At 49.9% G+C, this 27988-nt stretch overlaps 8 protein-coding genes across 8 annotated transcripts; 5 read left to right on the top strand and 3 right to left on the bottom strand.

The window, feature by feature from the left end:
- Window positions 1-1390: 1390 nt before the first annotated feature.
- Window positions 1391-2435, bottom strand: F4807DRAFT_19122 (uncharacterized protein). Its single transcript, XM_047993689.1, has 2 exons — window positions 2049-2435; window positions 1391-1990 (listed from the first exon to the last, which is right to left on the bottom strand). Exons 1-2 carry the CDS (start codon window positions 2270-2272, stop codon window positions 1651-1653), a joined length of 564 nt encoding a protein of 187 aa, XP_047859573.1. The 5' UTR covers window positions 2273-2435; the 3' UTR covers window positions 1391-1650.
- A 6977-nt stretch (window positions 2436-9412) lies between these two features.
- F4807DRAFT_455502 (p53-like transcription factor) lies at window positions 9413-11731 on the top strand (the record flags this gene model as incomplete). Its single annotated transcript, XM_048000737.1, has 3 exons — window positions 9413-10299; window positions 10397-10759; window positions 10912-11731. 3 exons carry the CDS (start codon window positions 9413-9415, stop codon window positions 11729-11731), a joined length of 2070 nt encoding a protein of 689 aa, XP_047859572.1.
- Window positions 11732-13693: 1962 nt separating this feature from the next.
- F4807DRAFT_405663 (uncharacterized protein) lies at window positions 13694-14779 on the top strand. The gene is made up of 2 exons (XM_047996237.1): window positions 13694-13868; window positions 13925-14779. The coding sequence occupies exons 1-2, from the start codon at window positions 13843-13845 to the stop codon at window positions 14730-14732; spliced, it is 834 nt and encodes a 277-aa protein (XP_047859571.1). The 5' UTR covers window positions 13694-13842; the 3' UTR covers window positions 14733-14779.
- Window positions 14780-15227: 448 nt separating this feature from the next.
- Window positions 15228-18575, top strand: F4807DRAFT_455500 (N1221-domain-containing protein; the record flags this gene model as incomplete). The annotated part of the gene is made up of 7 exons (XM_048000736.1): window positions 15228-15955; window positions 16004-16146; window positions 16205-16293; window positions 16340-17185; window positions 17237-17552; window positions 17603-17732; window positions 17780-18575. 7 exons carry the CDS (start codon window positions 15228-15230, stop codon window positions 18573-18575), a joined length of 3048 nt encoding a protein of 1015 aa, XP_047859570.1.
- A 906-nt stretch (window positions 18576-19481) lies between these two features.
- Window positions 19482-21880, top strand: F4807DRAFT_18921 (mitochondrial carrier). Its single transcript, XM_047993666.1, has 3 exons — window positions 19482-19833; window positions 20628-20739; window positions 20861-21880. The coding sequence occupies exons 1-3, from the start codon at window positions 19609-19611 to the stop codon at window positions 21409-21411; spliced, it is 888 nt and encodes a 295-aa protein (XP_047859569.1). The 5' UTR covers window positions 19482-19608; the 3' UTR covers window positions 21412-21880.
- F4807DRAFT_18916 (HAD-like domain-containing protein) lies at window positions 21632-23634 on the bottom strand. Its single transcript, XM_047993664.1, has one exon. The coding sequence runs from the start codon at window positions 23520-23522 to the stop codon at window positions 22350-22352; it is 1173 nt and encodes a 390-aa protein (XP_047859568.1). The 5' UTR covers window positions 23523-23634; the 3' UTR covers window positions 21632-22349.
- Window positions 23635-23753: 119 nt separating this feature from the next.
- On the top strand, window positions 23754-25327 carry F4807DRAFT_466375 (DUF947-domain-containing protein; the record flags this gene model as incomplete). The annotated part of the gene is made up of 2 exons (XM_048002377.1): window positions 23754-23940; window positions 24012-25327. 2 exons carry the CDS (start codon window positions 23754-23756, stop codon window positions 24755-24757), a joined length of 933 nt encoding a protein of 310 aa, XP_047859567.1. The 3' UTR covers window positions 24758-25327.
- Window positions 24874-27920, bottom strand: F4807DRAFT_18589 (ABC1-domain-containing protein). Its single transcript, XM_047993624.1, has one exon. The coding sequence runs from the start codon at window positions 27300-27302 to the stop codon at window positions 24990-24992; it is 2313 nt and encodes a 770-aa protein (XP_047859566.1). The 5' UTR covers window positions 27303-27920; the 3' UTR covers window positions 24874-24989.
- Window positions 27921-27988: the final 68 nt, after the last annotated feature.

Raw genomic sequence — 27988 nt, 5'->3', positions numbered from 1 at the left:
TAGTAGCTTCACCACACACGCGCGCTAGGAAATAGGATATAGGATATAAGCCACGGTATAGGTACAGTATGTAGGTAGGCTAAGGCTAGTTCAGGGAAACAACCTTATTGTTGAAGAGATAAAACCGATGAAAAGTAAAAGGCTAAGTGGGCTAGGCTAGTAAGGAAACGGAAATTTGGCGGCCGCGTGGAATCGTCGATTAGGGTCTAAGCTACACGTGGGAAGATATACAACGTAGTATACATATAAATGAATTGGATACTTGTCCGGCGACAGATAAAGGCTAGAATAGGCATTCGATTGGGGGCCATCTGTCTGCTTTCTGCAGAACAGTTGCCAAGGTGGTTGCATCGCTTCCAACAAGGGAAAGAGATTCGAGCTAAGGCATGGTTGAAAAAGGGTAGAAAAGGGCTGGCGGCAATAAAAAAAAAGTTGGAGTTGGTTATGTATGTGTGTAAGTCGCAATGAGAATTGACGGGCAAGGGGTAGGAAGGCAAGAAAGGCCAGCCGCAATTTGGAACCTTGGAACTTTCTTCTTTTTTGGGTACAGATGGTGCAGATTGTAGCACAGATTGTAGATAGGTAAATGTACATGCGAATCTGTGTACACTAGTAGTACGTACCTAGGTATTTGTTGGACAGCCCTGAAGAAGTTGGAGGGTCCGGAGCCGGCGACGAGGATTGGACGGGTTAAACTCGGAGGGGTCTTCTCCAGGCTAAAGTAGGTAATGCATAACGGGCGTATCTATAGCCTCGTCAAATCTCGGCAGCCTGGTTTGTTATGGTCTGTTGTTGTCCTACTTGTAATTTGCTATCAATACCATCTTTACCATCTTGCTTGTTATATTGGAGACTGCGAAATATAGCTAAGTATGGAAAAGAGTTCGTGATGTGTTTCGCTTAACTCACGTCACGATGCAAGCTTATGCTTTTCGTTTCTATACGGTTTCATATATGAAAATATCCCATGTTCTTATGCTGTCTATGGCATCGACGTAGGATATTTAATGGACGTATATCGTATACACAGGTACATAAATACTTAGATACCTGTATGTACATGTACCTGGTACTTTGAATCGCGGTAGAGATTAGAGATTGCAAGCTCCAACATGTCTCTGCCCTGGTGAACTGAAGTCGGATCCTGCGGGCAGCTGCTTTTGCGGGGTAATGCGATTGCGATTATAGTCGGGAGTTGTCAGTTTTAAACTCCTAACGGGGCGGCGGACTGCGTTTCTCTTCATAACTTATTTCCTCTTTTGGCAAGTATTGGAGTGGAGACTAGCGTCTAAGCGGAAATCTGCAAACCGTAAATCTGCCTTACTCGTACAATGTACAATGCCAACATATATGTCAACTGGTATCACCATATAATACCCAGAAATAGAACTCGTCAAGAGTTCCAAGAGTTCCAAGAGTCCAGACAACTTCAGCTCAGGGTTCTACAAATATCACATTGGTCACACTCTGCCACATAATAGATTACGCTGAATATAGTTCTAATTTAATAAGCACTCCTGCTAGGTTGCTTGCGCAAGCTTATTTAGATAAAGATCCAAAACGACGGGAACCTGGGGGCCGCGGGAGGAATTACAACGTTAAACCAAGCAGGCACTAAACCGCCTTCTCTGTAGGGCTGCGTCAGTTATACTACGGCGGGAAGATCCAAGTTGACAATCCAACCCAAGCTTCCTCTACTTGGAACCAACCTTTGTCAAGCTCAGGTAATCGAGTCCTACCGAGTAGGCAACGCCCTATTCGGTGGCGTATGGTTGGTCGGCTGGTCGGGCTCCCTGCTGCTGAGTCTCGAATATAGTACGCGGCAAGGCGGCATAGGAATGAAGGAGGAGCGAATTTTCGCTTGATGGGTGTATGATTGTATGATTGTGATTGTGAGTTGTAGATAGTTGGTAGCATATGTGGCCTTTTAGAGTTGGGGTTCGTGTTCGGGATGCGAGCGCGGGAGTAACCTTCATTTGAGTTACCCTCTCTAAGAGACGTGATGGAGGGTCAGATCAGCCAATCAGAATCGGAACGAGTGTTGATGCCTTCTAAACTGGGACCTCGCACCGAGATATTCGACAAGGCTGTACTGGCATTGCAGTATGATATGCAAGACATGCAAGACATAATAGAAAAAAATCCTTTCAGCTTTTCGTTTTCGACGTACTCGATGTACGAAGCGTCCTAACCGAGTAAACGAAGTCGTCATTGCATACTCGCTTGATCTATTCCAGCATTCTAGCACTGTATGTCTTAGTCTTATACACATTTAGGTAAGCACATGCATACATGTCGAGGCACTGGGCTGACTATTACTACGTAGTAGTGTCATGTACGAAGGATGATTAAGGATTTGCTCAAGTTCCTCCTTCGATGTTGGTCCCTACGTAGTATTTGTATATTATTAGTAATAGGCCAGGCTTAAACCTGACTAGTTGATGTATTGAAAAGTATGTTTCTGTTAGTGTTTCTGTTAGTCGTATACCTAAGCACATAAATATATAGATACATGTAATATGCAATATGCTAATTGGTACATCAATTGATAATACTGACAGACATGCATGAGTGCATATCAGCCCCGCATCGATACATGCTAGCGTAATGTACATAGTTGGATGTATTTCCCCACTCTTCTCCCACGGGCTATCACAATGATCTATGGCCTGATCCCAAGCGCGCTAAGCTTTTCTCCTTTTATAATTCTCTACCCTATTCTATTGATTACTCCGTACCGTATCCTATTCCTATTGCGTCTTATCCTATCCTATCCCGGCGTCTATCATATCCTGCCTATCGTATTCCAGGTCACCAGTCACGTACATCTCGTACATCTCCTCACGAGGCAGATTCGAGTTTGACTCAACTGAGACATCGCCAGGCCTTCACCACAGAACGGGTGTATCATGTATCATGTGTTCAGCCAGTCATAACCATTATCGAGTATACGAAATCTCTTCACCCATCCATTCAACATTATCCTTGCTGCTCGCAATGTCGCCTCCTTCCGGGGTTGTCGCCGGCTTTTCGTCGTTATAAAAATGAAAAGAAAAGATCTGAACCCAATACCCCCTTGTTCTACATACATACCTTGTAGTATGTACTATGTAAGTAAAATCGTTCAAGCCATTGACGAAACCCTGAAGCCGTTGAACGGATAGGTACATCACATACATCAGCGGCTGGCTTACTGGATGATCTCCTCCCGCGGGCGAGGCAGCGATCAGTGATCAGTTCGTTCGCGGGTACCTGCTTGCATGTGCAAATGGTCCTGGTATACTGTAACTTAACCTACATGAATTTAACCCTCCAGGTGTCCAACGCGCGATTAGCTTGCGCAAGCCTCTCCGAACGTGAACCATGATTCTACGATTTTCGCAAGATTTAAGAAGGCTACTAGTATATCGCCAAGAACACGCTCTTAGCACTTTAGGATTCAAAGACTAATCTACCCTGTTACCCGCGAACGGCAAGCTTATCAAGACTAATGCATAAGTTTATCTACTGTTAGGATTAAGATTCCAAGTGGAGGATCGTGTCGGTAGAGCATATGTCTGCAAGTCTTGGTATTTAATAATAATCCTGCACCCCAAACCTCGCAGGTAGGCAAAGGGCAAAGCAGTACATACTCCCTGGAAAGGCATAGATGATCTCAGGTGTCCTATCATACTAATGCGTACCTGAGATTTACCTGTTGCGTCATGCTAACGAGATGTGGCACAACCCTTTTCGCGCGGGAAGGAGATCGTCGACCGCCCTGAGGCGGCACAGGACGGTGTCGTACAGAAAATGGCGCGTCGGTTTGTCTTATGATTCGACAAGTCTACTTTTCATCGAGGACCCCTAGCAACTTTTCCTTGCCAGGGCCCAGGAGCAGGGCTCCACTAGAAAGAGCATATCGAATCCTTCGTTCGAGGATCAAAAAGGTCGTAATGCCTGGGCAGCTGCCAAGCTAGCAAGGCTGCGCGTATGGTGTATGTATGTGAGTGAGCGAAGTGTGTGCGCGTATGTGCTTATGTATGTACGTACATACAAGCAAGTGCTGCTAGATCGTGTTGCAACCGACTAGGTTAGCGGGAGCCGGCGATCGTCGTTCGAAACGGAGCGTACAGGCCGGTCATACTGCCTCAAAGGAGGCTAGCTCTCTGCCTGACAGCAGTAGACGCGCACGCCCGCCTTCTCGTCTTACTATGTAATTCCAACTGTGCCTTGCCCTATTTGCTGCTTTAGCTGTGTTAGGTTCTATTCCACGACAACCGGGAGAACGGCAAGTCTCTTCCAGGCGCGGACTCTCCGAGATCTCGGCAGCGAGGCGCGGAATACAAAGGAGGTGTAACAAGGAGTAAAGGCAATTCGTAAATCCAAATCTAACAACATCTGGTTCGTTCGAGCTAATACATACATATCTCGAACCATACCTCATCGATATCCTCAACCAGGCCGGATCTGCGCGTTTCACAGATACAATAACCCCCGACTAGATAGATACCTAGTATACTGTACCGTAACACTCCAACCCTTGCGTCGCAGGTCGGTCATTTTTGAGGCTTTCCATTTTTCTTCATCTGCCGCGATCTCCCCACTTCTCGTCATAAGTAGATCCTTGATGATGCCAGACCTTGACGTCTACGATTTCCGCGGTCGAGGTCCCTTGATGGTTGAATCCGAAGAATCCTCTGCTCTTCCTACATAATACATAATACCTACGTGCGTCAAGACGGCGAGCGTTTCTCATCCGGGACATGGGTAACACGCTACGCCTCGAAACTTGTTGAAACGAGGCGCGGCAGCCATCTACGTATGAACCCCCACCAATCCCTTGATCTTGGTTCGTGAGAGTGCCATCCCGTAGAGCGACGATAATCTTGGGGAATAGAGGCACAGCTTCTATCATCACGCGCAGCGCGCAACACACCGAGTGACACCGAGGTTAGTCTGAGCTCGACGGCCGTTACCAGTCAATGAGCTTGCTCGTTTACACGCGATGGTGGCTCTTTACATGACTAGCTGCATCTCGGATAGCAAAAGCCATTCCCACCGCGCAAGGATTCCCTTCTTCGGCTCACAAGTTCAGCGTATAGCGTATATTAACCAGCACATATAACCATTATAACCCGGCCCCTTTTAAGATCATGGTTTGAGCTTGGGGTAATCTCGGGTCGAAGCAACCCTCGTCCTCGTGAAAAGGCCCCCAACCAAAATGATTTATCACACTACGTGCCAACCGTGGATAACATTTAAAAAAAAAGGCTCCGAGCTGTCAGTCGACAATCCACCTTTCCAACGTCAGTGCTGAATTAAACTACTTTAGTAGGAGGACCAAGCTACCTAGAGATCAGATATCGCGCTACTGTACCAAGGTTCTGACCGAGAGCCTTAATAACCTAATAACAAATTCCCTTTGCCACGAGCTCAGGCGGCTTGACCGCTTTGTTTCCTGAGAGAATCGCACGCTTCTCGAACCAAACTTTGGCTCTTTACCCAGTCCGAAATTGGACAGAACTGGATAAGGTCCTGAGACCTTGTCTGGTTTAGTCATCGATACTGACATCAAGGGGCTCCACAGCCCTTCAACGGTTGTGGAGACACTCGTGTTGAGGAGAATGCATGTCCAAGTTGATGTGACTTGACCAAGGTTAATACATAGCGTGTAAGTGAAAGAGTCTCCCCTGAAACTTCCTAAGGGGGCTCGTGGTGCGGAATTAGGGGAATTAGGAGAATCTTCACTGCCGTTGAAGAAGAAGGAAAAACTCGAAATGCAGCCATACCTGTAGCTAGAGAACTCGAAGCAACCAAACCATGTGGCCTAGTCGTCGTCGTACATACATATCATACCTACATGGCGTACCTACGTGTCCAAGCTTCCCCCCTACGTTGCGGCGAAAATACTACAATGCTACGATGCTACTGTATCTACGGCGCTTGTGGGAAAGAAGAAAGGGAAAATTGTCCGGTAACATTTCCCCTGACTGATTGTTACTAACCTGGTCCCTGTCAGCTCTCGGCGCTCTCCCAGGTCCAGCCCTAGTTCCTCTCCTTGTCTAATAAGGCTAGCTCGACTTATTTTACTACGGATATTGTGCCCTAAAATGCTCCCCTAAAATGCTAAATAATCCTGCGAGAACCGCAAGAGTCGACTGAGTTTATTATCTGGCGCGATCTGCCGGCTTCATTTTCGCTAGCCTGGATCGTTTTTGGGCCTGTTGCCTTCTACCATGTTGATACAGATATGATACAATATCATAACGAATTTCCATTATCATCGGATTAGGAAAACGAGAACCGTGGGCGACGACAAGGGAAGCCTGTGGAGAGCCTCGCGCAAATTTTGACCTCAATTTCGACCCTCTCTCGCTGTTTCTTGTGCTCTTGTAATACAGGACCAACATTATCTAGATACATACGATAGGTAGAGGACGTGCATAATAAATGACAAAATATCTTGCCGATTCGGTACCCGCCATCATCGCAGTAGGTAATAAGAAGCTTAAAGGAGGGCGAGGGGGGGCGGCTTGCTTAGCTACGCGGGCCTCGTCACATTGGGGGGGAGGGTGCGGGCTCGATATCACCTGCATCGCTTCGCGTGAAAAGCAGCAGAGCGGGCGTTCTATTTTCAGCCGATACAGAAGAAGCGGCGCGCGCACCACCCCGTCTGGCGAGCGAATGAAGGCTCTCCGAGCACTCGCGCGACCGTTGGTTACATGACTTGAGTAAGCACGACAGAAAAATATACAGGTACACTACAGCATCAGGACAAGACAGAAAGGGAACGAATTTGGTGATGAATTATCCTGCAGGAGCCTTTATTAGTACCGGCATAAGTGGCCGTTTCTTTTACAGGATATCGCATCCTCTGATCAACCGAGGCTCGTCCAATCAAGACATCCGGCTCTCTGCTCCAGAGGAATTACCTATGCTCCATAGTCGAAAAGGATGCGGCTGTTGCGCCGAGTACCGTCAAGGACCTGTAATCTGTATGGGGGCAACTTTTTCCTCGATTGTATGGAGGCATGTATCTCTGTAATGTATGTACAATACGATACTCCCTGTTCCTTGTCCCTGTACTCCAGTCCTATCGAAATGCTGTGGTACCCTCCAAAAGCTTACATGGCCTCCGAAGTGGCGTGCCGGGTTCGTCCAGCAGTGGATCTCTTGCTAGGCACGCTGATCCAAATCGGGAATGTGCTGGATACGGCGTGATCTGTACTGGTACTGGTATGGTGTCGTTGCTATCCTCCGCATTTTCTTCAGGAGCCCCTACCTACATGGCCATGTATTTACCTATTCGTCCTTTTGGGCTTGTAAGGGACAAAAAACTGATCGTAGATTCTTGCCGCAGAGCAAGTATTCGTTCGTTTTCGTCCACTCATCATTGCCGCGAATGACCTCTCTTTTTTCCCTCCTTCTTCCCCATGATCACTGGTCATTCGACTGACGAGACCGAGTTTTAAACGGCATGATGCTATTGCATTTCTGATCTTCTGTTATCTGCAACTCGGCCCACACACATCTTCTCTTTCTTCCATGACAATTCGACAATTCAACATGGCTTCATCTCGGGTCTTTCTGCTTGAGATAATCAGGCATGCAAGCGAAATTCCTTGATATTGGCATCGTCTCCTCTTTGCTATTGCTTCTCCATCTCCAGTTCCGGTTCGAGGCCCGAGGAGCTATCATATAGGTTACCCCCTATATCGACGCGTCTGCTATTAACAAGGCGACGAACCCTTTTTTTGGTCCCTTTTCTCTCATTAGCAGCCTCCTTCTATTGCGAACAATAACATTGGCATAGGCAAGATGGGCGACCCTAACGCTGCGAGATAGGTACGGGATACATTGAGACCGTGCAAGGGTCTAATAAACTTATGTGCGCTTTTTGCGAAGCGAGCTTACTGGATCCCCGCCGCGCCCCCTGGTCGACTAGCCAGAGACGCAATCTCGTGAACCGATATTTTTTTTTACTGTACCGTAATGTTCTGCACCACCACCTACACCACCCCCATGCCTCTCCTCCCTCACCCATGCTCCTCGCGCCTTTCCCTTCTGGCTCTTCATCGGCGGATATGTCCAACGGCCTCTCTTCAAAATAGCGGGTCCTCCTCTACGTACCTAGCAAAAGCCGTCGGAGGATTTCCTAACTAATCAAGCACCTCCCTGTTGGGGGCCAGGGCCAGCATTGGATAGACGGAGCTGCGTGGAGGGGCTTTTATTTTACAAGGGGCATCTCGAATGGCTTTAGCTAGCCTCTTGTCGATAGGCCCCCCGTGCCTCCATATGATCCATGCTTTCATACATCTCTACCTGCCTACTCCGTACCCCCTCCATCCACACACACTCAACACGCCTCCATACAAGGCTTTGCCGTCATTTTCATCCACAATGGTCAGGTCCGTTTGCCGGTAGGTCTGGGAGGAGGGTACGGGATAGGAGGTACCTCCAGCCCTTGTTCGAGAATCGGCAGACAGATGAAGCTTTTTATGGGGCATTCTTGCCGTTGAATAATGTATTTCCTAGTACAGTACGATAGCAGGTAGCTTTGCGCTGACATATATTTCGTCGTCTTCGTCTTCAGCCCTCTTCCAGTAAAGTTCTGACCGTGTTTCTGCAGCCGTCAGGGTCAGTAAGCTCGCCTCGCGGCTTCCAGGGAGCGGAAGTGAAGCTTCAAATTTGACTTATATCTTCTTCCTGTTTTTTTCGATAATTTAGTTGGCGCTTGTATGGTCTGGAGAATCAAGCTTGTTGTCGATATTGTCTAGGGCCTATCAACAAGTCCCGGACAGAACTAAAAGCCCTGTATCTTCCCCCAGCCAGATCGCCATTAGCTCCGTTCTCCTTCCCAGTCGGGCTGCATGCACTGTACTCTAAAACCCATGTCAGTTGTAGGTACTAAAGATTTCTGTACCAGACCCCCAAGTCACTTCCTGCTCTCTCATTGACTCTCTTTGGACCTGGACCTGGGCCACCTCCGCTTGGCTAGGACCCGTCAACCGTTAAACGTGCCCCCCCCAGGGTAGTGGATAATGCCGTTCTGCTGCACAAAACAGTCCCCTCAGAGGCAACATCTATCCTACCGTATCCCGTCCCATCCCATACAAGTACACTTCGGCCTGCAACCTTACCTCCTTTCGACGTTCACTTTATTCTGACTTCACCTACCTTTAGGAGGAAAGTCTTTTAACACTCCCACCAAGGTGCTTCCCTTTCGACAGGAACTCGGACCTGGCGAGACTAGTAGTCTATGAACATCAGTTAGAGGTTACTGCCGCGACGCTGATGTTCTGAGTAAAGCGTCTTCCTATCTGGAGAGGAGGAATTAAAGAAATACCGAGAAAGAAAAAGACGAGTTTTGGGAAATCGCCGGTAGCGCGCGAGGATAGGTCTTGGGAGCACGGCTGGGACAAAGTTTCCCATGTCAGCCACAACGACTTTGACGGCGACCATGGCAGAGTTGAAGCCGGAGCCAGCGCATAGTAGTCTTTGGTCGAACTATGGCGGTGGTCCGGTGTCCTTATCAACTCGATTCCCCAACACCATGGAGTCGAATCTCTCGCACCCTTCGACGACATCGTCGCAACATCCAGGAAGGCCCAGAAGCAGCCACCCCACCATCGACCATCCTTACCCGTACCCTCGATACCCGCAGGAGGAATCGGATGGATTTGACAGATATCCGCAGCCTTCTTTAACGCAACATCACAGCTTTCCTAACCTTAAGAGACCGCATCAACCCGGCGAGCATCCGCCGTATCAAGAGATTGTCCAGGACCTGAGAGATGACGGGTCCAAACTTACCGTTAACCACGACCACAAGTTGCTCTCTTTTAGAAGAGTCCAGGACAAGCACACCATTGTTGACCAGCATGGACGAATGCAGCAGCTCGAGCTCTCTGCGCAACTTCACGGCATGTTTTTCCTATCGGAAATGCCATCTAGTACTAGCGACGGCGCGATTCTACAGCCGGAGTTGACCTGTTACCGAAGAAATTTATTCCAAATTAGTGGTTCGCTCATCACACCGAGAGGCCAATTATCAGTAATTCTCCCAGAGACCGGCGAAACCGTCCCCGTGAACAGTACCGAAGTCACTATTTCGGCTATCGAGTCCGTCGACGGCCATCCCGTGAGGCTCATCGTGATCCCTTGGAAGACGCCGCCGCCGAATTCCCCGGAACTACCCCAGACACCAGACCAGGAGCCACCTTCGTTACCGTTGATTCCATTCCCAGACGACGGACAAGAGGCGGAGGGCGAGTATGCCGTGTACCCTATCGGGTGGCGGCGGTTGCAATTTAGAATGTAAGTATTTTTTTTCTTGGTTAAGCCTTCGCCTTTCCTTGTCGTAAGGCTCTAGCCTTGGTGCTAGGAAACTCGCACACTAATGCGTAAATCACAGAGCAACTGCGAATAATGGGAGACGTAAAGAGCTTCAGCAGCATTTTGTGCTTCACTTGAAAGTAGTGGGGACTCTAGCAAACGGGTCAAAGGTCGTTCTGACAGAATCCACGACGGCGCCTATTGTGGTTCGAGGACGAAGTCCACGAAATTTCCAGGCACGGAAAGAAATCCCTCTCTTGGGATCTAGCGCTGGCTCGCGCGGACAGGCGTTGGTTGAGACAGGACTCGGCATTGTCGCCGGGCCCCTGACAGTAAAGCCCCAGGATCCAAAACTTAGGGGATTGAATCTCGAACTACCAAGGACGGCGTTTACTTTCAACGCTTCGAAACTTCCTGGTAGCCCGATGACGATGAGATCCAAGTAGGTTGTTTCTTTATCTAGTCCCAGGAGTGTACCAGAATTCTAGAGACTTTCCAGCAGGTCTTGGCCAAGTGAGGAGTGTATGGAGTGGTCGTGGTCATCAATTTTCGTCGGAGTTCGACGCTAACAGCAGATTTAAGTTCATACCCCAGTTGGAATCCTCCCAGCCAGCTGCCCCTTTCTGGAATGCCATCCTCGGCTACGGCCAGTTATCCACCAGCGAGCATACCAGCCGATTCGTACCAGAAAATGCCACTCTCAGGGACATCGAGCTTCACGCAGGAGCCACAGGAAATGCCTATGCAGACATCCATGCCGTCGATGCAACTATCCCTAGCCGCAACAGAGCAGCAACCGCCTGCCATCAGAACGCAATACGCATACGTGCAGGGGACCTCGGCTCCACCGCAGCTTTCGGTAACGACGACCTCAATGAGCAGCAGCTCAGACCACGGTAACTTGAGTGTGCCGCGATATGTAGACTCGAATCCACGGCCGACTAAGAGCCCACGACATGCAAGTCATCAGTCCGTTCCAAGCACTAGCTCTATGAGCAACAGCAACGACACTTCCGAGTATAGGTATGGGCCTTCAGGCTACGTACCCGTTAACAGCAATTCCAACGAGTTGAATTCGGCATCCACATATAGCGCTGATAGTGCGAGCGGCGGTGCCGGTGCTGGTGCTCCTAGTACCGGTGGTCCCTCTTCGTCGGCAGGTGGGCATTCCCAGCAATCACAACAACCGCAATCGCAACAGCCACCACCCCGCGACTATTATCCTCCCACGACATCATGGACGACCACGGCAGGCGAGCCTAGCAGCGCCACTGTTCATTCATACCATAGTAGCGGCGGCGCAGGCAGCGAAAGCAGTAGGCCGTATGCATTCCCTGGAAAGAGCGAGCACCCACCAGCGCCCCAGGGTAGTTATGCTTCGACTTTGGGCCACTATTCATGGAGCCCGACATAAACAGCCAGTGATGTTAAAGGATAATCTGATGTTCAAAAGATTTGATGAACATGTTCCTCATTCCTCACTGTCATGAGTCGATCAGACGGCACATCGATACACGCCAAGAAGACGCAGGCGTGTAAGTGAGAGATAACGAGTAAGACGACGGCAGCTCTCGTTGCCACAAAAAAAGCGTGACTTCTACCACATGTCGCCTGTATAGTATTTTTAATGAAAGCTCATTTTCCGTTTCTTATTTGAGACCTGTGGAGGATGAAAAAGGGCCAAAAGCTATTTTCGGAGTTCAGCATCCCTTTGCGGAGGAATTGTAAAGGGCTCTGGTGAGAGGGAGGTGGGTGTGGGAGAGATGGAGTCAAGAGAAAGACGATGGATTGGATGGATGGGTGGATGGTCTCCGTGTACTCGTGTTAGGAAGAGGTTACCATTGCCGTTTTGGGTTGTGTATCTGGTGCTTTTCTCATATCGATACTCATTCGTGTCTTTCGCTTATAGCGAGCACGACCCTCTCCACCATTTTGTTTGGACGTACAGCATACACTCAAACACTCGCAGAGACGGGTCGGCATTGGAATCTCCGGAGTTGGTTTCCTCTATCTCTTACTGCTATCGTCGTCGTTTTGAGGTGGAGATCATCTTTTGCTGCTATTTCGATATCCCCCCCTCGTTCGTATCCTACGTACATACCAAGCAGTACCATCGTCGTTACCTGTTTACACAATTTGGACCAAGCCGGCAGGACGGCCGCGTTATTTTTCCGGCGATCGAATTCATGTGATATCTGTTGTAAGCGGTATTGATGGGGTGGTAGTTTGTTTTTGCCTTTGCTGTGTACGAAGCGACGGATAATGGCACGACCCTCTAAATATCGATATCCATTCTAACTTCGGTAATAATCCTTATTCCCTCTCTGTTCGAGACAGCGGCATATTTGGTCAAGAGAAAAGTGATTCCGGTATATTTAAAAAAGCTCCCGAGACCTATTCGTTTCGAGTTGACGATTATTATCTTAACCTCAGTACACTTCGAGAATCTCAAAGAATAATTCTAAGCAAGGGATGGATGCTGTGCTCATGTTGGATGGTTATTGGAACCCTGGGCAACGGCGTCTCATGTTCCTCGGGGTTACCTTATTCTGTACTTTAGTAAACTGTATCGTTAGATATGAGACTTGTAGCTCTTTTATATGTGTGTATATAGGATCAGGAGGGGCCTGGCCCTAGTTTTCAGCTTGCAGCTTATAGCCGCCAAGGCCTGTGTTGTACCACACTAAACTGTGCATCTGCCCAAGCTGAAGACCTTGGTTTCCGTTTCTGACGACGATCAGCTCCTAGTGTGGATAATTCCTTCATACTAGTCAATGTGTAGTGGGTAACTTTTGGGTCTAAGGAGAGTAAGCACGAGAGAAGTGAGTTAAGGCGGTGGCTCAATGAAGGGATCTGTAGACAATTGTTGTAAATTACTAAGTTGCCAACGGCTGATTGGGTGCAGATTCAGTCAGAATTTCCTTGAAAATCCGTATAAGAAGCTTTTTGTAAGCTCCGCCGCGAACGAGTAAAAAGATGGTATAGGAGAGAAAATGAGATAAGCTCCAAGGTTATTAGGGATGACTTTATATTCTAGCCTGCCTGGTTGCACCTAGCACCTGACATCTGTGAGCTGCCGTTTCTTTTTCGATCATTGCTCTTCATGTGTACTTTGATTCTAGTGCTAATTTAGCAGGCAGATGATGTAGTATTACTAGCAAATGCAATATGGTGATACAAAACTCTAAACTACGGCCGCTACTACGAAGCTGAGTACTATGTATGTGGTACCTCTGTGAGTAGGCTTCGGCTACAAAATTAGCTGTGCTCCAATGTATTGGGAATTGCAGGTGGTCATTCGGATGAAACAAGCCTAAAAGTAAGTTCTAATCCATTAACGGATGGCGGCTGAAAATGGCCCCCACTATTGCATACAATTTAACAGTGGTCAAAGCTTTCAATCCATTTTCTTCCTCATTATTGCACAGCCAAGCCACAGAATCATCATTTCACGATATACCCCATCGACCTCCGTACTCACTTTAAAACCCACACTTGAGACAGGGTGTTCATATTACGAACGTCATGTTCGAAGTTCCTGAGGCCAAACGGTATGCACTGCTATCATATTCCCTCCCCTTCTTAGGCTAATAACAAATATCAAAAGTGTTCGACGAGAGGAATTGTATGAGTCTGCCTCGGACGAGGAGTCAACAGAGGATGATCAACTTGATTCAACTTTACGTGGAAAACTGAACGCGCAGCTTTCTGGGTTGTTGGAACTTAGTTTTGGAGCAAATGGAGATGATGAAATACAAACCTCCCCAATGTCTCGGATAGGGGATGCAAACGAAAATCCCGTCGATGATGCCGATGGTGCTCTAAAGTCTGGAGAAGAGGCATTTACATTTCGACTTTTCCGAAACGAAGAGCCTTCCCGGAAGGTTGTCCTCGAATCCCAGGATGCCAACAATGAGAAGAACGGCGAAGGCGCCTTTGTGGTGGCCAAACGCCCTATCTCGTACTACTTAGCCAGCGAGCCACCACCTGAAGTTGCACAAGGATTCAGGATGGCTGCTGTAAGCGCGGAGTACCTTCTGCAGGACGCGAAGAAGAGACGATGGGGACTTGAAAAACCATGGAAGGTGACAACTATTACCATCACTACTAATAAGAAAACACCTGCTCTAAGTGGCTCCACTAGTAATAATGGAATGATTGGCATAGGAAAGCAGAAGAAGAGACCGGGGAAGAAACGAAGAATGATTCTTAGGGTCCGGGAGAGAGCTAGAAAGGAGCGAGATGAGACTGCAAAGAAACAACTTATCGACAAGGAACAGCATCTGAAAGAAAAGAAACAGAGACTAAACAAGCAGAAAAAACTCAAGCGGCGAGCCAAGGCAAGAGAGATGAAACAGAGTATGAGAGGTGATGGAGCTTCTGAAAAGAATAGTAGGGATAGTAGCCCAAACTAGGAGTAGGAATTAGGATTAGCTTAATGAACAATAGATGGATGACTGTGTTTATAAAGGTCTTGAAAATTATAAGTCTATGTATATTTCATCAAGCTATAATCATTGTGATAGGGTGACTCCAATTTGAGGCGTTCATACCCGTAATTTGGATAATACCAATGCTGCTTATAGGTATAAGTCGAATGCAACAAAGCGACATTAATGATTTGTTGAGCTCGCGCCACAACCTTATTTTCCCACCTATGCCCCCATTTAATTTTCCAGCTGCTCACAGGTACCTAGGTACATTTCTCAACCCACCAACCCACTTCATCGATTTGCGCGTCGTCCTTTACTAGCTTCAAATAATCACTGCGACTCTCTTTGTGTGTCCTTGACGGTTTCTTACTGCATACTTCTGGAGAGATACATATGGCCGTCTGTAATTTAATTCTCGTGATGTACCCTTAAGTGACAGCGCGTTAATCGCAAACCCCCTCAACGCGTCGAGACACTATGAACTCGCTGTGGTCAAGAGCTGCCGATGATGGTGCTGATGCACCGAAAGCTTCAGAAGATGTGGCCGACACAGGAGTTACTGATGTAGGCCCTGGGAATGCAAACGCAGCACCCATTCGGCAATCAATGCCCGCGCGACCTCCGCTGCCGCGAAATCAAATTCAGCCTAATCCGCCTACACAACCTTCTCCATCGATGAACAATCAACCCCCTGATTCGCTCTCATTGGCGCAGCTGAGGCGTATAGTGTCTGAATTTCCTCGAAATGAAGCTGTCGCCTACGATTTCGAATACACTGATACGGGTCCACATGAAGAGGAGATCGACGAGTGGTTCGTCTACCAATTCTGGCAATGGATTAGACTGAATGCTGCTCAGAGAGCATTCGAGTGGCAGTGGGAACACGATATCGCAGCAAGACAGGATGAAATAACCTGGGATGAAGCAGATGACGAGGTTAGAACAAATTTCATCCAGCAGGCTCTGGATGGCGTCAAAGCTAGTGATGCTGGTACCCGTGCTGCTGCGATAGGGAGACTTACTTATCTCGTTCTGGGTCGATGGGCCGATACTGCTGGGGCCCCTCCAGGGGATAGGACAAAAATCCGAAGCGTCGCAGCGCCTGCTCAACTTGCCGCGATGAAGTCTGCTGTTAAGCTACTCGCGGAGTGGGATGGGATTCCCATCGTATGGACAGCTTTACGCAATGCTTACGAGTTATTATGGTATTTCATCTATACAGCATCTTTTGTATCCTACTAATCCTTACTTAGGGTGGACGAATCTCTAAGGCCTCAAGGCAATAGTCTAGCAGAGGCCCAAGATGAACTGACGAACCTAATGACCATTATGTACATGTGTATACAAGAAACGCTCGTTGACCTAGACGGCATGAATCTGGTGCGACGCAAGCTTCGTAAGTATATGTATTCGGCCGTCAAGTTTCCATTAGAGTGTGGGGCTAATTAGGGTAGTGGATTTGGAGCCTCATTTGACGACATTCATGCTCTCAGCCTCGGCAAAACTTCGATGGCAAGAAGTAAACGTTGTACCAGCTCCTCAGGTACGAAGTCCTTCAACACGTTTTCATCGTCATGCTAATGAGATAGACGCTTTTGCTCCTATGGAAATCAATCCTTCTTGAGTTTGGTGGGACTAAGGAGATTGACGAAACCAAAAAGGCTCTTAGGGAGACGGCCGTAGACGACAAGGAGAAGGACCTAATCACAGCTACACCTCTTGACTATCATGTATTTCGACAAGAGATCACTTCGAAATACCCAGCCTATGTACCCCCTCAACCAATAATACCCCTTGAAGCAGACAATACTTCACTCTTACCTCCTCTACCTAACCATCCTACTAGAAATAACGGGTCAAATGGTATACTTCCCGCTGCTCCGGGTACGCAAAGTGGAGGCGCGTCGATCCTACACCAGCCCGTCCACATTGCCACCCCTGCTCCGTCTCCTCCGCCTTCTCCGGCAGTTGGCGGGAAAGGAGGCAAGAAGCAGAACTATCAAACGAACCAAAACTTCCCGTTCATGTACCCCCCGCTAGATGCTACTAGCAACAGTGCAGGTGGTAAGGGTGGGGCTGGTCTACAGGATATCCTCGTTGGCCGCAAATGGGAAGGCAGCGATGTGCCTGCATCCATCCTCGAGGCCGGCGAACTGTTCTCGAAGAGAGTACGAATGACGCGGGCTACAAGACAGCTATGGGAAGAGCGAGAAAAGTTTCAAAGGTTCGAGAGAGGATGGGATCCATCAGACGATGACATTGAAGATCTAGACCTAGACGCCTTGGAAATTGGCGAAGATGTTGACGATGACAAAATCCTCGAAGCTATTCAGGCGAGAGAGAGAAAGGCTCGAGGAGCGGATATCGACTACGGTCCGAACCCGTACCTCGACCCAGAAGTCAAGCGACGACTAGAAGCTATCGAAGCATTTTATGTGAGTAGCTCTGCGGCTTACGTTGGCTGGACCTTTACTGATTAATGATAGGCTGCCGCATTACCGCAACTGCAGTCTCTAGTGATAGTCCTCATGAAGGGCGTATTATTCAATGTTACTGCATGTATTGCCCTGCCAGCTAATAGCCAGCAGCAATCGGGAATGCAAGTGAACTCCCAGCCCCGTGTCAACGGCGGCCCCGCGACAAATCGATCGCAAGATAGTTCCATGGGTATCAGTAGCTTGGCAAACCAGGATGGTACTGAGCCGTCTCTGGACGACTTAGATGCTACAAGATCCAGAGAAATCGAATCGAAAGCTGCCACGGGTATCATTCTCCTACTCATGAAATGGCTCAAGATCTCGCGTATGTTAATCGCATCTCGATGTCACCTCGCCTTGCTAATTTCCTTCTAGATGTCCTGAAGTTCGAGTACATGTCACAGTTACTATTGGATTCTAACTATCTTCCTCTGGTACTGAAGTTATTCGCGCACCAAGACATTCAACAGGTGGTCGATAGCAAGACAGATCGTCTCGAGCATAGGTAAGATCTTCGAGGCTTTGCGATCTTACTTATCTCACATATCCCAGTTTCTTCCAATTCTGTAACGATCGTGCCCATCCCCCGGATAAAGTGCCGCAAGAGCCGACTGAGATTGATGGGCCCGAGGAAGAAAGCGAGGACGATGCAGCCCCACCACCTATCAAACGACGGCGATCACCGCCCGAACAAGTGGCTGCAGCGACTGAAATCGGCGATGCTGCAAACAAAACAGATGGACAGGTACCCGCTCGTCCTGAAGTAGACGAATTGGGCTACCCAGTAAACCCTCTGCCGAAGGAACCTATTACCGATTTCTCGCGCCGTAATTTCTTTGCCCTCATCAACTATCTGCGAATCATGCAGAAGATCTGCAAGAATAAGGCACATCGCAATTTATTACTCGTCCAGTATAAGTCGTCTAATATTATACGCAAGTCACTTAAGGTACCACAGAACGAGCTGCGGCTCTATACGCTCAAGCTATTCAAGAATCAAGTACCCTACTGCGGCCGCAAGTGGCGGCAGAGTAACATGCGCGTTATCACGGCCATTTACTTGCATTGCCGACCAGAGCTCCGAGATGAGTGGCTGGCGGGTAGCGACGTGGATGCGGAAGTGGAGGAGGCGCTACCACTCGAGCAAGCGCTCCGAAGCCTGACTCACTGGTTCAATGTCCGGAGGTACCCGGACCAGATGGCAGCGGACATTAGGGAGGCGCTACGGAACGAGCAAGATTTCTTCAAGCGAGAGCTCGAGAAATTAGACGTATGGGCCGATGTCGGCCAGGTAGAAACCATGAATGCCGAATGGGATCACCTCGGACACGGCCCCGCATACGGCTGATCACGGTTTGTCGGGCTACTCGGCATATTTTTCTCCCAGAAAGAGAGCATTGCTCTGAGTCTCGAGAACCCGTCTGTCTAATTGCTATAGGGAGATCTAGTGGTTCTTTTCAGGCACGTTTGGGGATGACATGATAACGAGTTGAGTGATGAATGGACGTTGGCTTAGCTAGATACCCTAGTGATCCCAGTGCTCTGATCAAGTGCCTGAGGAGGTTGGTAAGGTTGGTAAGGTTGGTATGGAGTACTTCATGGATCGCATTCTGATGGCAAACCCCCTGACTGTTGTACACAGAAGTAACGGTTCTATGTCCTGGCTGAACCGCCAACTTCAGATGTACATGTAGGTACTGGAGAAGTGAGGCCTATAACGATGACGGTGACATGATACAGAATACAGCTCATGAACTAGGCGTCAAAGCCTTCTCCCCGTCTTGATACTTGTGCATGAGTGACTGGCTTACTGATCCAGTTAGTCGCTGAGATGGTGTGAGCTTAAGGGGGTGGAGGTAAAGCCAGCCATGTCTTCCTTCCAACACCTCTAAAATATATTGTATTGTGCATGAGTAGTAGGTACATATCTACCGCGATGATTATTGTTGGCGCTGTGTAGCATGACCCCAACCAACGATCTTCAGGCGCCGCCCCGCCAACCCCCACGAAAGTGGCCAGCCCAATCGATCCTTACAGATATGTAAGTACCAAGAACAACATGCATAAGCTGAGTGGGGGATCATTCGCCAACCCGCTATGAAACTATTGTTCGGGTCTAACTGCATATGGGGGTGTATTCTTCGTCCTACAGCACTTCCTAAACGTCATTCCAATTGCACGTACCGTATTCTCCTGTTTCAAGAACCGGATCACATCACATCGATTCGCTCCGCCTCATCCTCATAATCAATCACAAATCACAAGGGGGGGACAACGCTTTTCTATTCTTACTTTCACATGTCGTTAACGTAGGGGTACTGAATACGAGAGAGTGCGAGTGCGAGAGAGAGAAAGGAGACGAGGGAAGGGAAAGGTCAACCATGGTGGCGGGTGCGGACGGCAAAGCGTCCCCGGCGATCTCGCTGGTGGCCGGCGGCATAGCGGGAGGTGTCGAGTCGGCGTGCACGTACCCGTTCGAGTTCGCGAAGACGCGCGTGCAACTCTACGGCCACGAGGGCATCAGAAACCCGTTCATGGTCGTGGCTAAGGTTGCTAGGGAGGAGGGACTACGTGCGCTGTATAAGGGGTGCTCGACTATGATCGTGGTATGTGTATAGTGTTCGTTTGTCTGTTCGTCTGTTCGTCCGTCCGTCCGTCCGTCCGTCTGTCTACCTATTCATCTCTACCTACCTTGAGATCCCATTCCTTCGCTTCGCTTCCGGATGACCGGCTTGGTATTCCTTCTGGCGTTCGCGGGGAAGATGTCGTGCATCTCGGGCAAATTGCCAATTCCCCGAGAACGCCTCTTGCGTACGCGGCTGTAGAAAATCAAGTACATACACTACATACATATCGAAAAAGAAAAACAAGCCCAGAACGATATTTCGTATCAGTTACTCAATCGAGCGAGCAAGCTAAGGACCAGGACAGGGGGAAAAAGGGGAGAAAAAAAGCCCCAGCTTCTGCAGGTCTACGAGCTGGCCACCCGTTTCTGCGAGTTGCAGCATGCATGTCTCTCTCGAATCCCAGCCTTACGCGAGGTATGCCCCCTTTCGAGGTCGCACCCGGGCACGATCTACGTGATTCGGCCGCCGGGGAGCGGGCATGCCTGCGCCTGCGCCTGGCCCCCCCTCTTGTGCCTTGCATTGCATGCGGTCCCCATCCACCTGCATCTTCGTTCAGCCCGCTCCCTCCCGGTCGTCCCCCGGGTCGCACAGTCCTGTCTTGCGTAACCCTCGTAAAATCTGATCCTGGGACATATACATATCATTATATATTTGGTCATATTATACGTGGAGATAATAGTAATACAACATACATCCACCAAATTTAAATTTCTTTTGCCCTTTTTCGTAGGCGCATTTCAGCTGACCTGCCGCTCCTATCCGCGCGGTTGCAGGGTTCCATCGGCAAAGACGCAGTGCGCTTCGTCGCCTTCGACAGCATCCGGTCGCTCTTCGAGGACCCCGAGACTCACCGGTCGTCCACCGCGCAGTCCATCGCTTCTGGCAGTACGCACCCACCGAGAACACCATCCCCCTTTTTTTCCCCAATCCTCCCCTTCGGCCCTTCTAGCCTCGTAGTCGTCGCCCAGACCAACCCCCCCATTAACAACCCACCCCCCTTTCCTAGTGCTCACCGGCATCGTCGCCTCAACGCTCGTCGTAACACCGTCCGAGCGCATCAAAACGGCGCTGATAGACGACGCCCGGACGTCGCGGCGGTTCCGGTCTCCCGCGCACTGCGTCGCGACGCTGCTCTCGGAGCAAGGCTTCGCGCGGGCGCTGTACGCCGGCTACGCGACCACGACGCTGAAGCAGATCGGCACTACGGGTTTCCGGCTGGGCTCGTACGCGGCGCTCAAGGACTGGGAGCGCGGCTCGACCTTTTTCCGCGCGAATAAGATCGACGTGGACGGCGCGGCCGTGAGCTTCATCAACGGCGCCGTCGCCGGAACCCTGACCACGCTGGCCACGCAACCCTTCGACACGGTCAAGACAAAGGCGCAGCAGGCGCGGGCCGTGGGTACGCTGGACTGCGTCAGGGCTGTGTATGCCGAGGATGGGATCAGGGGGTTTTGGAGGGGGACTGTGATGAGGTTGGGCCGCACGGTGATGGCGGGCGGGATCTTGTTCACGGCGAATGAGCAGGCGCTTAGGGTGTTGAAGGCTTTTTTTGGGTAGGTATTTGGAGTACGGATTAGATAGGTATCTGGGGGTGTAGAGTCTGGAGTGCAGATCAATAAGGAGGCATAGGTAAGGTAGTTAGATATACAGATTAGATAGATGCCAGATACCTGCGTAGACTTAGAACCGAGGAAGGGGAGTATTTAGACTTTAAATTTTGGGAAGAGACACATGGAAGGAGATTTTAGTGCTTAGAAAGACTCGACCGTCCGGCCGTCTCAGCTCTTTAGATTGAGGTTGACTACTATTGAGTATCGAATCCTTTGCATAGGGGTTATTTGGCCCCTTTAGTAACAGGCGAACCCACCGCTCCTAATGAGCATCTACTTAGGTAGATAGGTCGGGAGGTAGGTACTTCAAAGCTACGCGCAAAGCCATCTCAGCCTAAGCAGTATGCCTTCTCCGGAGGTGTAAGCCAGCCCCAAACAGGTATCATGAATATCGAAAGTAGCCCTGAACTGAATTCGGGTACGCTATTCGAGGTTGATCAAGAGTAGATGTTCCGTTTGTCCCTTGGCGCCCTAAATGAGGCTAAGCCCGCGCTCCGGTGATATGCTTAATTGCTAAAAGGACCATGGATGCTAGAGGGCAGGAAAGGGGTGTCAAGACCAGTAGTTATCATCTATGCGAATTGTTAAGCTGTTCTTTTAGTCAAGTGTCATCACCTTCTTCCCATATGTGAATCGAAGTGTACAATGGCTCAGCAAAGTAAGCAACATCAGCACCATATCATACCAACGCCGTACCTATCTTAGAATGCCATCCCCTAACTCAATGCCGTAGAACTCCGGTGCTCAAATCCCATATCATTTGGCACGCCTCTATACCCTGGGGTATCTAATCTGGTAGAAATATCCTCCGACGCCTCCGAGTCACTTCTCATTGGAACTTCACTGTGCTTCAAACGTTGTCTTGGTCCGTTATGCCCCAGCAATTCATTGCTGCGTATGTTGAGGCGCAAGCTGGAAACCGTACTGCATCACGAACGGCGACGATTTAATGTAGGAGCTGATGTTCATCTGGCGCGAGCACTCATTGATATAGTCGTGGATCTGCGGAAGGACGTATCCCTCCTCCGCAGGGTCGCCGTGGAACTCGGGAATCTGTACAATGTTGTAGGGCTCGCTGCGGCCCTTCTCAAACGAGTCGTCGATGAGCAATGTGTTGGTCTGGTCCCAACGTTTGCCTAGATCGGCATCCGGGTGGGTGGATTGGATCTGCGCGTCGGCCCACAGCTTGGTTAGCCGCTTGTAGCACATGACTCGGTTCCTGTCGTCCTTCGGCGAGAGGCCGAAATGTTCGCGGCCCCAGACGGCGACAAGCTGCTCGCGCTGTTGGGGGGTGAGGAACTTGTTCAGCATGGCAGTGATGTTTTTCATCCTCGCCGAAGACCAGATGGCGACTCTGAAGGTGCGGAGGCAGTAGGACATAAACTCGCGTGCGTAGGGGCGCATCGTGAATTCCGTGGGGCGCGTCCTCGAGGGGCGGAAGAGGAGGGTGCCGTTTAGGTCGATGACTATGAAGATGATGCGCGGGGAGGGCAAGATGAAGGGCGGATGCGACGCGTAGGCCATGTACTCCGGCGAAGGCTCGGGTATTCCGCCTGATTCGGCGGACGGCGGAACGATTTCGTCTCTAGGTTTTCCCTTCTGAGGCACCGGCTTCTGCTTTGACTTAACCTCAGACTTGCTTCCTCCCCAGTCCTTTTTCGGCGGTGTTGGACTTGGTTCGCGACTGCGTCTTGGTGAGGATTTGGCAGAAGGAGGAGAGCCCTCGTATTGAGGCGAGTACGGAGGTGAACTGCCTGTAACCTCTTGCTCTATTTGAGATTCGATGATCTGCTGCATCTTGCCCCACGTCAGCGGATTAGACGACGATTCGCCCTGGATTCGGGGGCCTCTCGAGTTCTGATTGTCTATGGCGCGGTTTTGTCCAACCCGACGATCGGGTTTTGCAATCCTCTCGGTCTTCGTTCTTGTTGTGATTTGTTCCGTAGTTAGAAGACGGGATTGCAACTTTAGATTTATGGAGTTGCAACGAGGTGTTGCAAGTCTACGAGACAATTTTGCGCTGAAATTGAGCACATTGCTAGGATAGTTGCGCCACATGAGGAGAGAATGCCCATAAACTTGCACAATTAGGCAGGTACCTGGTGAAGTTGGAAGTTGGAAGTCATCGTGAACTTGAATATTAGTTCGCGGGTGTGACCCGACATAAAGTGTGTTATCGATAACGGCGTTATCTTATCGCCGCCACCTTTTTTTATTGCATAGGTAGGTAAACATCTATATAACCGTGAATTTACAAAGCTCAGAAACTACTTTTTATACACAACTAAAATGGAGCGAATAACAACAAAATCTAAGCGGAAAGCTCCGCTATATAATCTTCAACGGCGTGTACGAGCAAGAAGGGACGAGCCGGAAGAGATACCCAGTAACGAGTCTCAAAGCGAAGAGGGTAGTGAAGACGAGGATTCCGAGGAACAGAGTGAAGAAGACCTAGAACAGGACGATGATGAGGCCTGTGACACTTTCTTTTACGCAATTTACCAATCTAGTACTAACACCTCATATAGTCCGACTCGGCATCCGAAGATGACGACGATGAAGAGGTAGACGATCCATCAGCAGTCGTCTCTCAAATCTCCTTCGGCGCCTTAGCCAAAGCGCAAGCCTCCCTCCCCAACGCCCGACGGGGCAACAAGGGGCGCGCAACGCAAGGATCCGACGAAGACTCGGAATCCAGCGACCAGCCCGATCCGAAGACGCAAGACAACAACAAGTTGCACCTGAAACCTTCACATCGGACGAGCAAGCACGCGCCGACAGAGCAGTCAAGCAAGCGTCAAGTGAGCCGGAAGCGCGAGGTCGTCGCAGTGCACAAGCCAGTAGCGCGGGACCCGCGGTTCTCATCCGCGGTATCAGGGCGGCCCCTCGACGAGGAGAAGGCGCGGCGGGCGTACGATTTCCTAGACAAGTACCGCGAGGACGAGATGGCGCAGCTGCGATCGGCGATCAAGAAGACGCGGGACGAGTCCGCGAAGGAGGAGCTGCGGCGCGCGCTCAAGTCGATGCAAGGACGCAAGCAGGCGCAGGAGCAGCGCGACAAAGAAAGGCGCGTGCTGGAGGAGCACCGCCGCCAGGAGAAGGAACTCGTCAAGCAGGGCAAGAAGCCGTTCTACCTCAAGAAGAGCGAGCAGAAGAAGCGGTTATTGGTAGACCGCTTCGCCGGCCTGAAGAAGAAGCAGGTCGACCGCGTCATCGAGCGCCGGAGGAAGAAGTTGGCTGCAAGGGAGAGGAGGGATGCGCCTATGCCTGCGCCGAGGCGGGAGATGAGTTGATGAACGGGATCGGCAATGCAATGTTTGTGATGAAGGGAGTTTATTCTCTTGGTTTGCTCGGGCGCAGAGGTTTGTGCCCTACAGTCTATCTATTATGGGTTTAGACGTCAATGATACCATTTTCCCGCTGTCCCTATCCATGCTTGTTATCAATGCTCCGTTTCCCCCTTTATGACGTGGTAACTCGCAAATCGTTTATACAGGTGGGTCATTATAGTACATGTACATTAGTCTATCGTACAGCATCCATCTTTCCTATCGCCTGCTCAAATAGCTCTCGACATGGCACTCTGCTCCCCAACCTCGCGCAGAGTAGGAACGCGCCGCTAAGTTTTCGATGCAGACTATACGTCTCCTCGGGCGGCGGGCTAAGCCGCTCCCTAACCATGACGGGGATCAGTGCCTTGACGCGGTCCGTGATAGTCTGGTCTTGGAAATCGTACACCTTGGGCGCGGACTCGGAAAACGGCTCGGCGAGGGTCAGGATCGAGGCGATGTGCGCATCGAGCATGGTCTTGCTCTCGTGGCCCGTCAGATAACCCAAGCTCTCGGAGAGCTCCTTGATGGTCTTGCGGTCGCCGCGCGAGGCCGCGGCTAGCAAGTTAACGTACTGCGCGACGAAACGCTCGGGATACTCGCGCGAGGCGCCAAAGTCGAGGAGTTCGAGCTTATTAGTAGCGGCATTATACAAGAAGTTAGTCCAATTGGGGTCCGTCTGCATAAAGCGGAACTCGGTGATCTCGCGCAGGCAGAGCCGCAGGATCTGCGTACCGATCCAGTCCTTCTGTTCCTGTGTGAAGGACGTGCCACGCGTAACGCCTATCCCTTCCATGAACTCCATCGTCAGCACGCGTTTCCCCGAGGCCGCGGCGTGGATCTTGGGTACGACGAAGACGTCCGGCTCGTCGGCTAAGAGATCTCGGTAACGTCTTCCGCAGTCGGCTTCCCGTTCGTAGTCGCACTCCCAACTGAGCTCCGTTCGGGCATTGTCGATCGTTTTGTTGAGGTATAGCCCCTTCGGTAGCAGCTTGGAGGCAGTTAGCAACATTGATAGGTTATCCAAGTCCGAGTTAATCGAGTCGGCGACACCGGGGAACTGGATCTTGACTGCGACTTTCTCGCCCGTAGACCTGAGTGTCGCGCGATGGACTTGACCAATCGACGCCGCCGCTATTGGTTTCTCCTCAAACTCGTCAAATAAGTCTCGCCATTCGGGCCCAAGACTCATGGAGAGCATGTTATCGCGTTGCCATGCAGGCATGTAATCTGCTCGATCTTGTACTCGCTGAAGAACCTCCCGGATAGGGGCCGGGAGCATCTTGGAGTCCTGAAAACTCATCACCTGACCTATCTTAAGAGCCGCACCTCTCATTCGCGAGAGCTTGGCGACTAATCGTTCCATGTTTCCAGGGCTAAATAACACCGAGCCCTCACCACCACCCCCGAGTCCTCTACTGAACCCTTCACTAATGGCTCCGCCGAGCATTCCGGCAGCCAGTCCCCCGTAGTTCCATAGTCGGCCCAGGCGAGTGGACGGTACTCTGGACTCCTTTAGGGCATATGTTGGTTTTGACGTCTCGCCGCCAAACATCGCTTCTGTTTCGGTAACTACGCCCGATGGTGTGTTTGTGTCTGTTTCTACTTTAGATAGGGTTTCATCGACCATCGCTGAGTGCATCTCCTCGTTAGCTTTCCGGCTGAAAGGCGCTTGTTTAATATATGACTCGTCCTTATCTATGGTAGCATGTGTCGCATTCTCATTCGTGGTTGGAGCTGTCTGCGTCGCCGCGCTCTCAGCAATAGGAGGCGACGCCTTGATTTCCTCAGGGTGGGGTTTTGAATTTCCATGGCCGAAATCTTTGAACCACCCAGGAGACGGAGCCGGGACATTAAGTTGATTCGTCCGTAGGGCATTCTTTTGTCCCTCTAGCATCTGCGAGCCCCGATTTGTACGAAAAACGTTGACGTTCACATCTGGAGGAGCGTCTGCTTGAGTAGTGACACTGGGAGATGCATTCGATTCTGGCGAATCAAGTTCAGAAGACGCAGCCGAGTCAGCATCGTGGCGTGCCTTAGCGTCATTGGCGCTTTTTCTCAGTTGCGCTAGAATGGCGTTCTGATCTGACTGTACATGTGGCATAGAGGGGTGCTGCGTAGTTGCTGTATCCCTCAGCGAACTTGGTTGGAAGAGGTTCCTGTAGACATCTGGCTGGCCTCTAGATGATGCTGTAGCACCTTTTTGCGAAATATTTGGAGAGTTGTTCGCATCTGATTTTACTCCTTCGGGTACTGGCGTCACTATGTCAGGATGAGAAGTCGCCTCACGCGAATTTTCTTCACTGTGAGCTGGTGGATTACCAGCATTGGCTGCTTCCGGAGGATTCGGACGAGCATTTGGCTGTCTTTCCCTTAATGACCGCACAATACTTGATGTTTGGCCATAGCGGTCGATTTGTCGAGCTCGAAGCTCTATATGCCTCGAAACGACGGACCGAGATACTTTGACGACAGCGGCCAAATCAATGAGGATATCTGCGAACCTCATAGGGACGGCGTATATGTGAGTTAGACAGATATATACCTCATACCCTCATTGTAACCCCGGCATTCAATCTCCCGCCACAAGAAATTTACTTGGCGTCGGGGTTATGAGGTTGAGACGCTCACAGATTCCGGACGGAACAGGTAGGATATGAAGCTTCGAAAAATTCAAAGTACCGAGGTACCTATCTGAATTTGGACTTAAGCTGGCACTTTCAAGCTTACGCCACATTGTGGCTGTTCATAGCTTCATGGCTTCTGTACCTACCTACATATGTACCTACATATGTACCTAGTTGAGAATTATTACAATCATAATAGATTTTCTCGAAAATGGGTAGACTTGTATGGAGCATCGTCATAAGTTTGTTACATATGCTGAAAATTCAAGGAAATGGTTCGTCTTATGATTATGAATCATGAGAGTTAAATATATCATAGGCTCCGTCGGATGGCATCAGCTCCTGTTTCACAAACAAGTCCGGGTGTATGGTGGGTTTTTCACATTTCGGTTTGAGAGTCGATCCCTCCACTTCGGCTCCGTTTCTCGATCGGCATGGGAAGATCAGAATACGTCACAAGGCCGATCAACAGAAAACACAGCATCAAATCACACCATAGCAACTTCGAAGATTTTATGATAGATAATCATGATTTCCTAGCTAGATCATCCGCGGCAGCTATTACCGT

This window comes from Annulohypoxylon truncatum (assembly GCF_022578515.1).
Source record: "Annulohypoxylon truncatum strain CBS 140777 unplaced genomic scaffold F4807scaffold_1, whole genome shotgun sequence".
NCBI classification, from domain to species: domain Eukaryota; kingdom Fungi; phylum Ascomycota; class Sordariomycetes; order Xylariales; family Hypoxylaceae; genus Annulohypoxylon; species Annulohypoxylon truncatum.
Note: the sequence above shows the minus strand (reverse complement) of the source record. Positions and strands in the feature narration are given on the sequence as shown.

Excerpts from the sequence above, each read along its gene's own strand:
- F4807DRAFT_19122 (XM_047993689.1), bottom strand. The coding sequence starts at position 2,272 with ATGTGTATAAGACTAAGACATACAGTGCTAGAATGCTGGAATAGATCA. Across the intron at positions 1,991-2,048 it reads GCGAGGTCCCAGTTTAGAAG|AGAGGGTAACTCAAATGAAG; the intron begins GCATCAACACTC and ends CACGTCTCTTAG.
- F4807DRAFT_405663 (XM_047996237.1), top strand. The coding sequence starts at position 13,843 with ATGTTCGAAGTTCCTGAGGCCAAACG. Across the intron at positions 13,869-13,924 it reads GAAGTTCCTGAGGCCAAACG|TGTTCGACGAGAGGAATTGT; the intron begins GTATGCACTGCT and ends AAATATCAAAAG.
- F4807DRAFT_18921 (XM_047993666.1), top strand. The coding sequence starts at position 19,609 with ATGGTGGCGGGTGCGGACGGCAAAGCGTCCCCGGCGATCTCGCTGGTG. Across the intron at positions 19,834-20,627 it reads GGTGCTCGACTATGATCGTG|GGTTCCATCGGCAAAGACGC; the intron begins GTATGTGTATAG and ends GCGCGGTTGCAG. Across the intron at positions 20,740-20,860 it reads GCAGTCCATCGCTTCTGGCA|TGCTCACCGGCATCGTCGCC; the intron begins GTACGCACCCAC and ends CCCCTTTCCTAG.
- F4807DRAFT_18916 (XM_047993664.1), bottom strand. The coding sequence starts at position 23,522 with ATGTGGCGCAACTATCCTAGCAATGTGCTCAATTTCAGCGCAAAATTG.
- F4807DRAFT_18589 (XM_047993624.1), bottom strand. The coding sequence starts at position 27,302 with ATGAGGTTCGCAGATATCCTCATTGATTTGGCCGCTGTCGTCAAAGTA.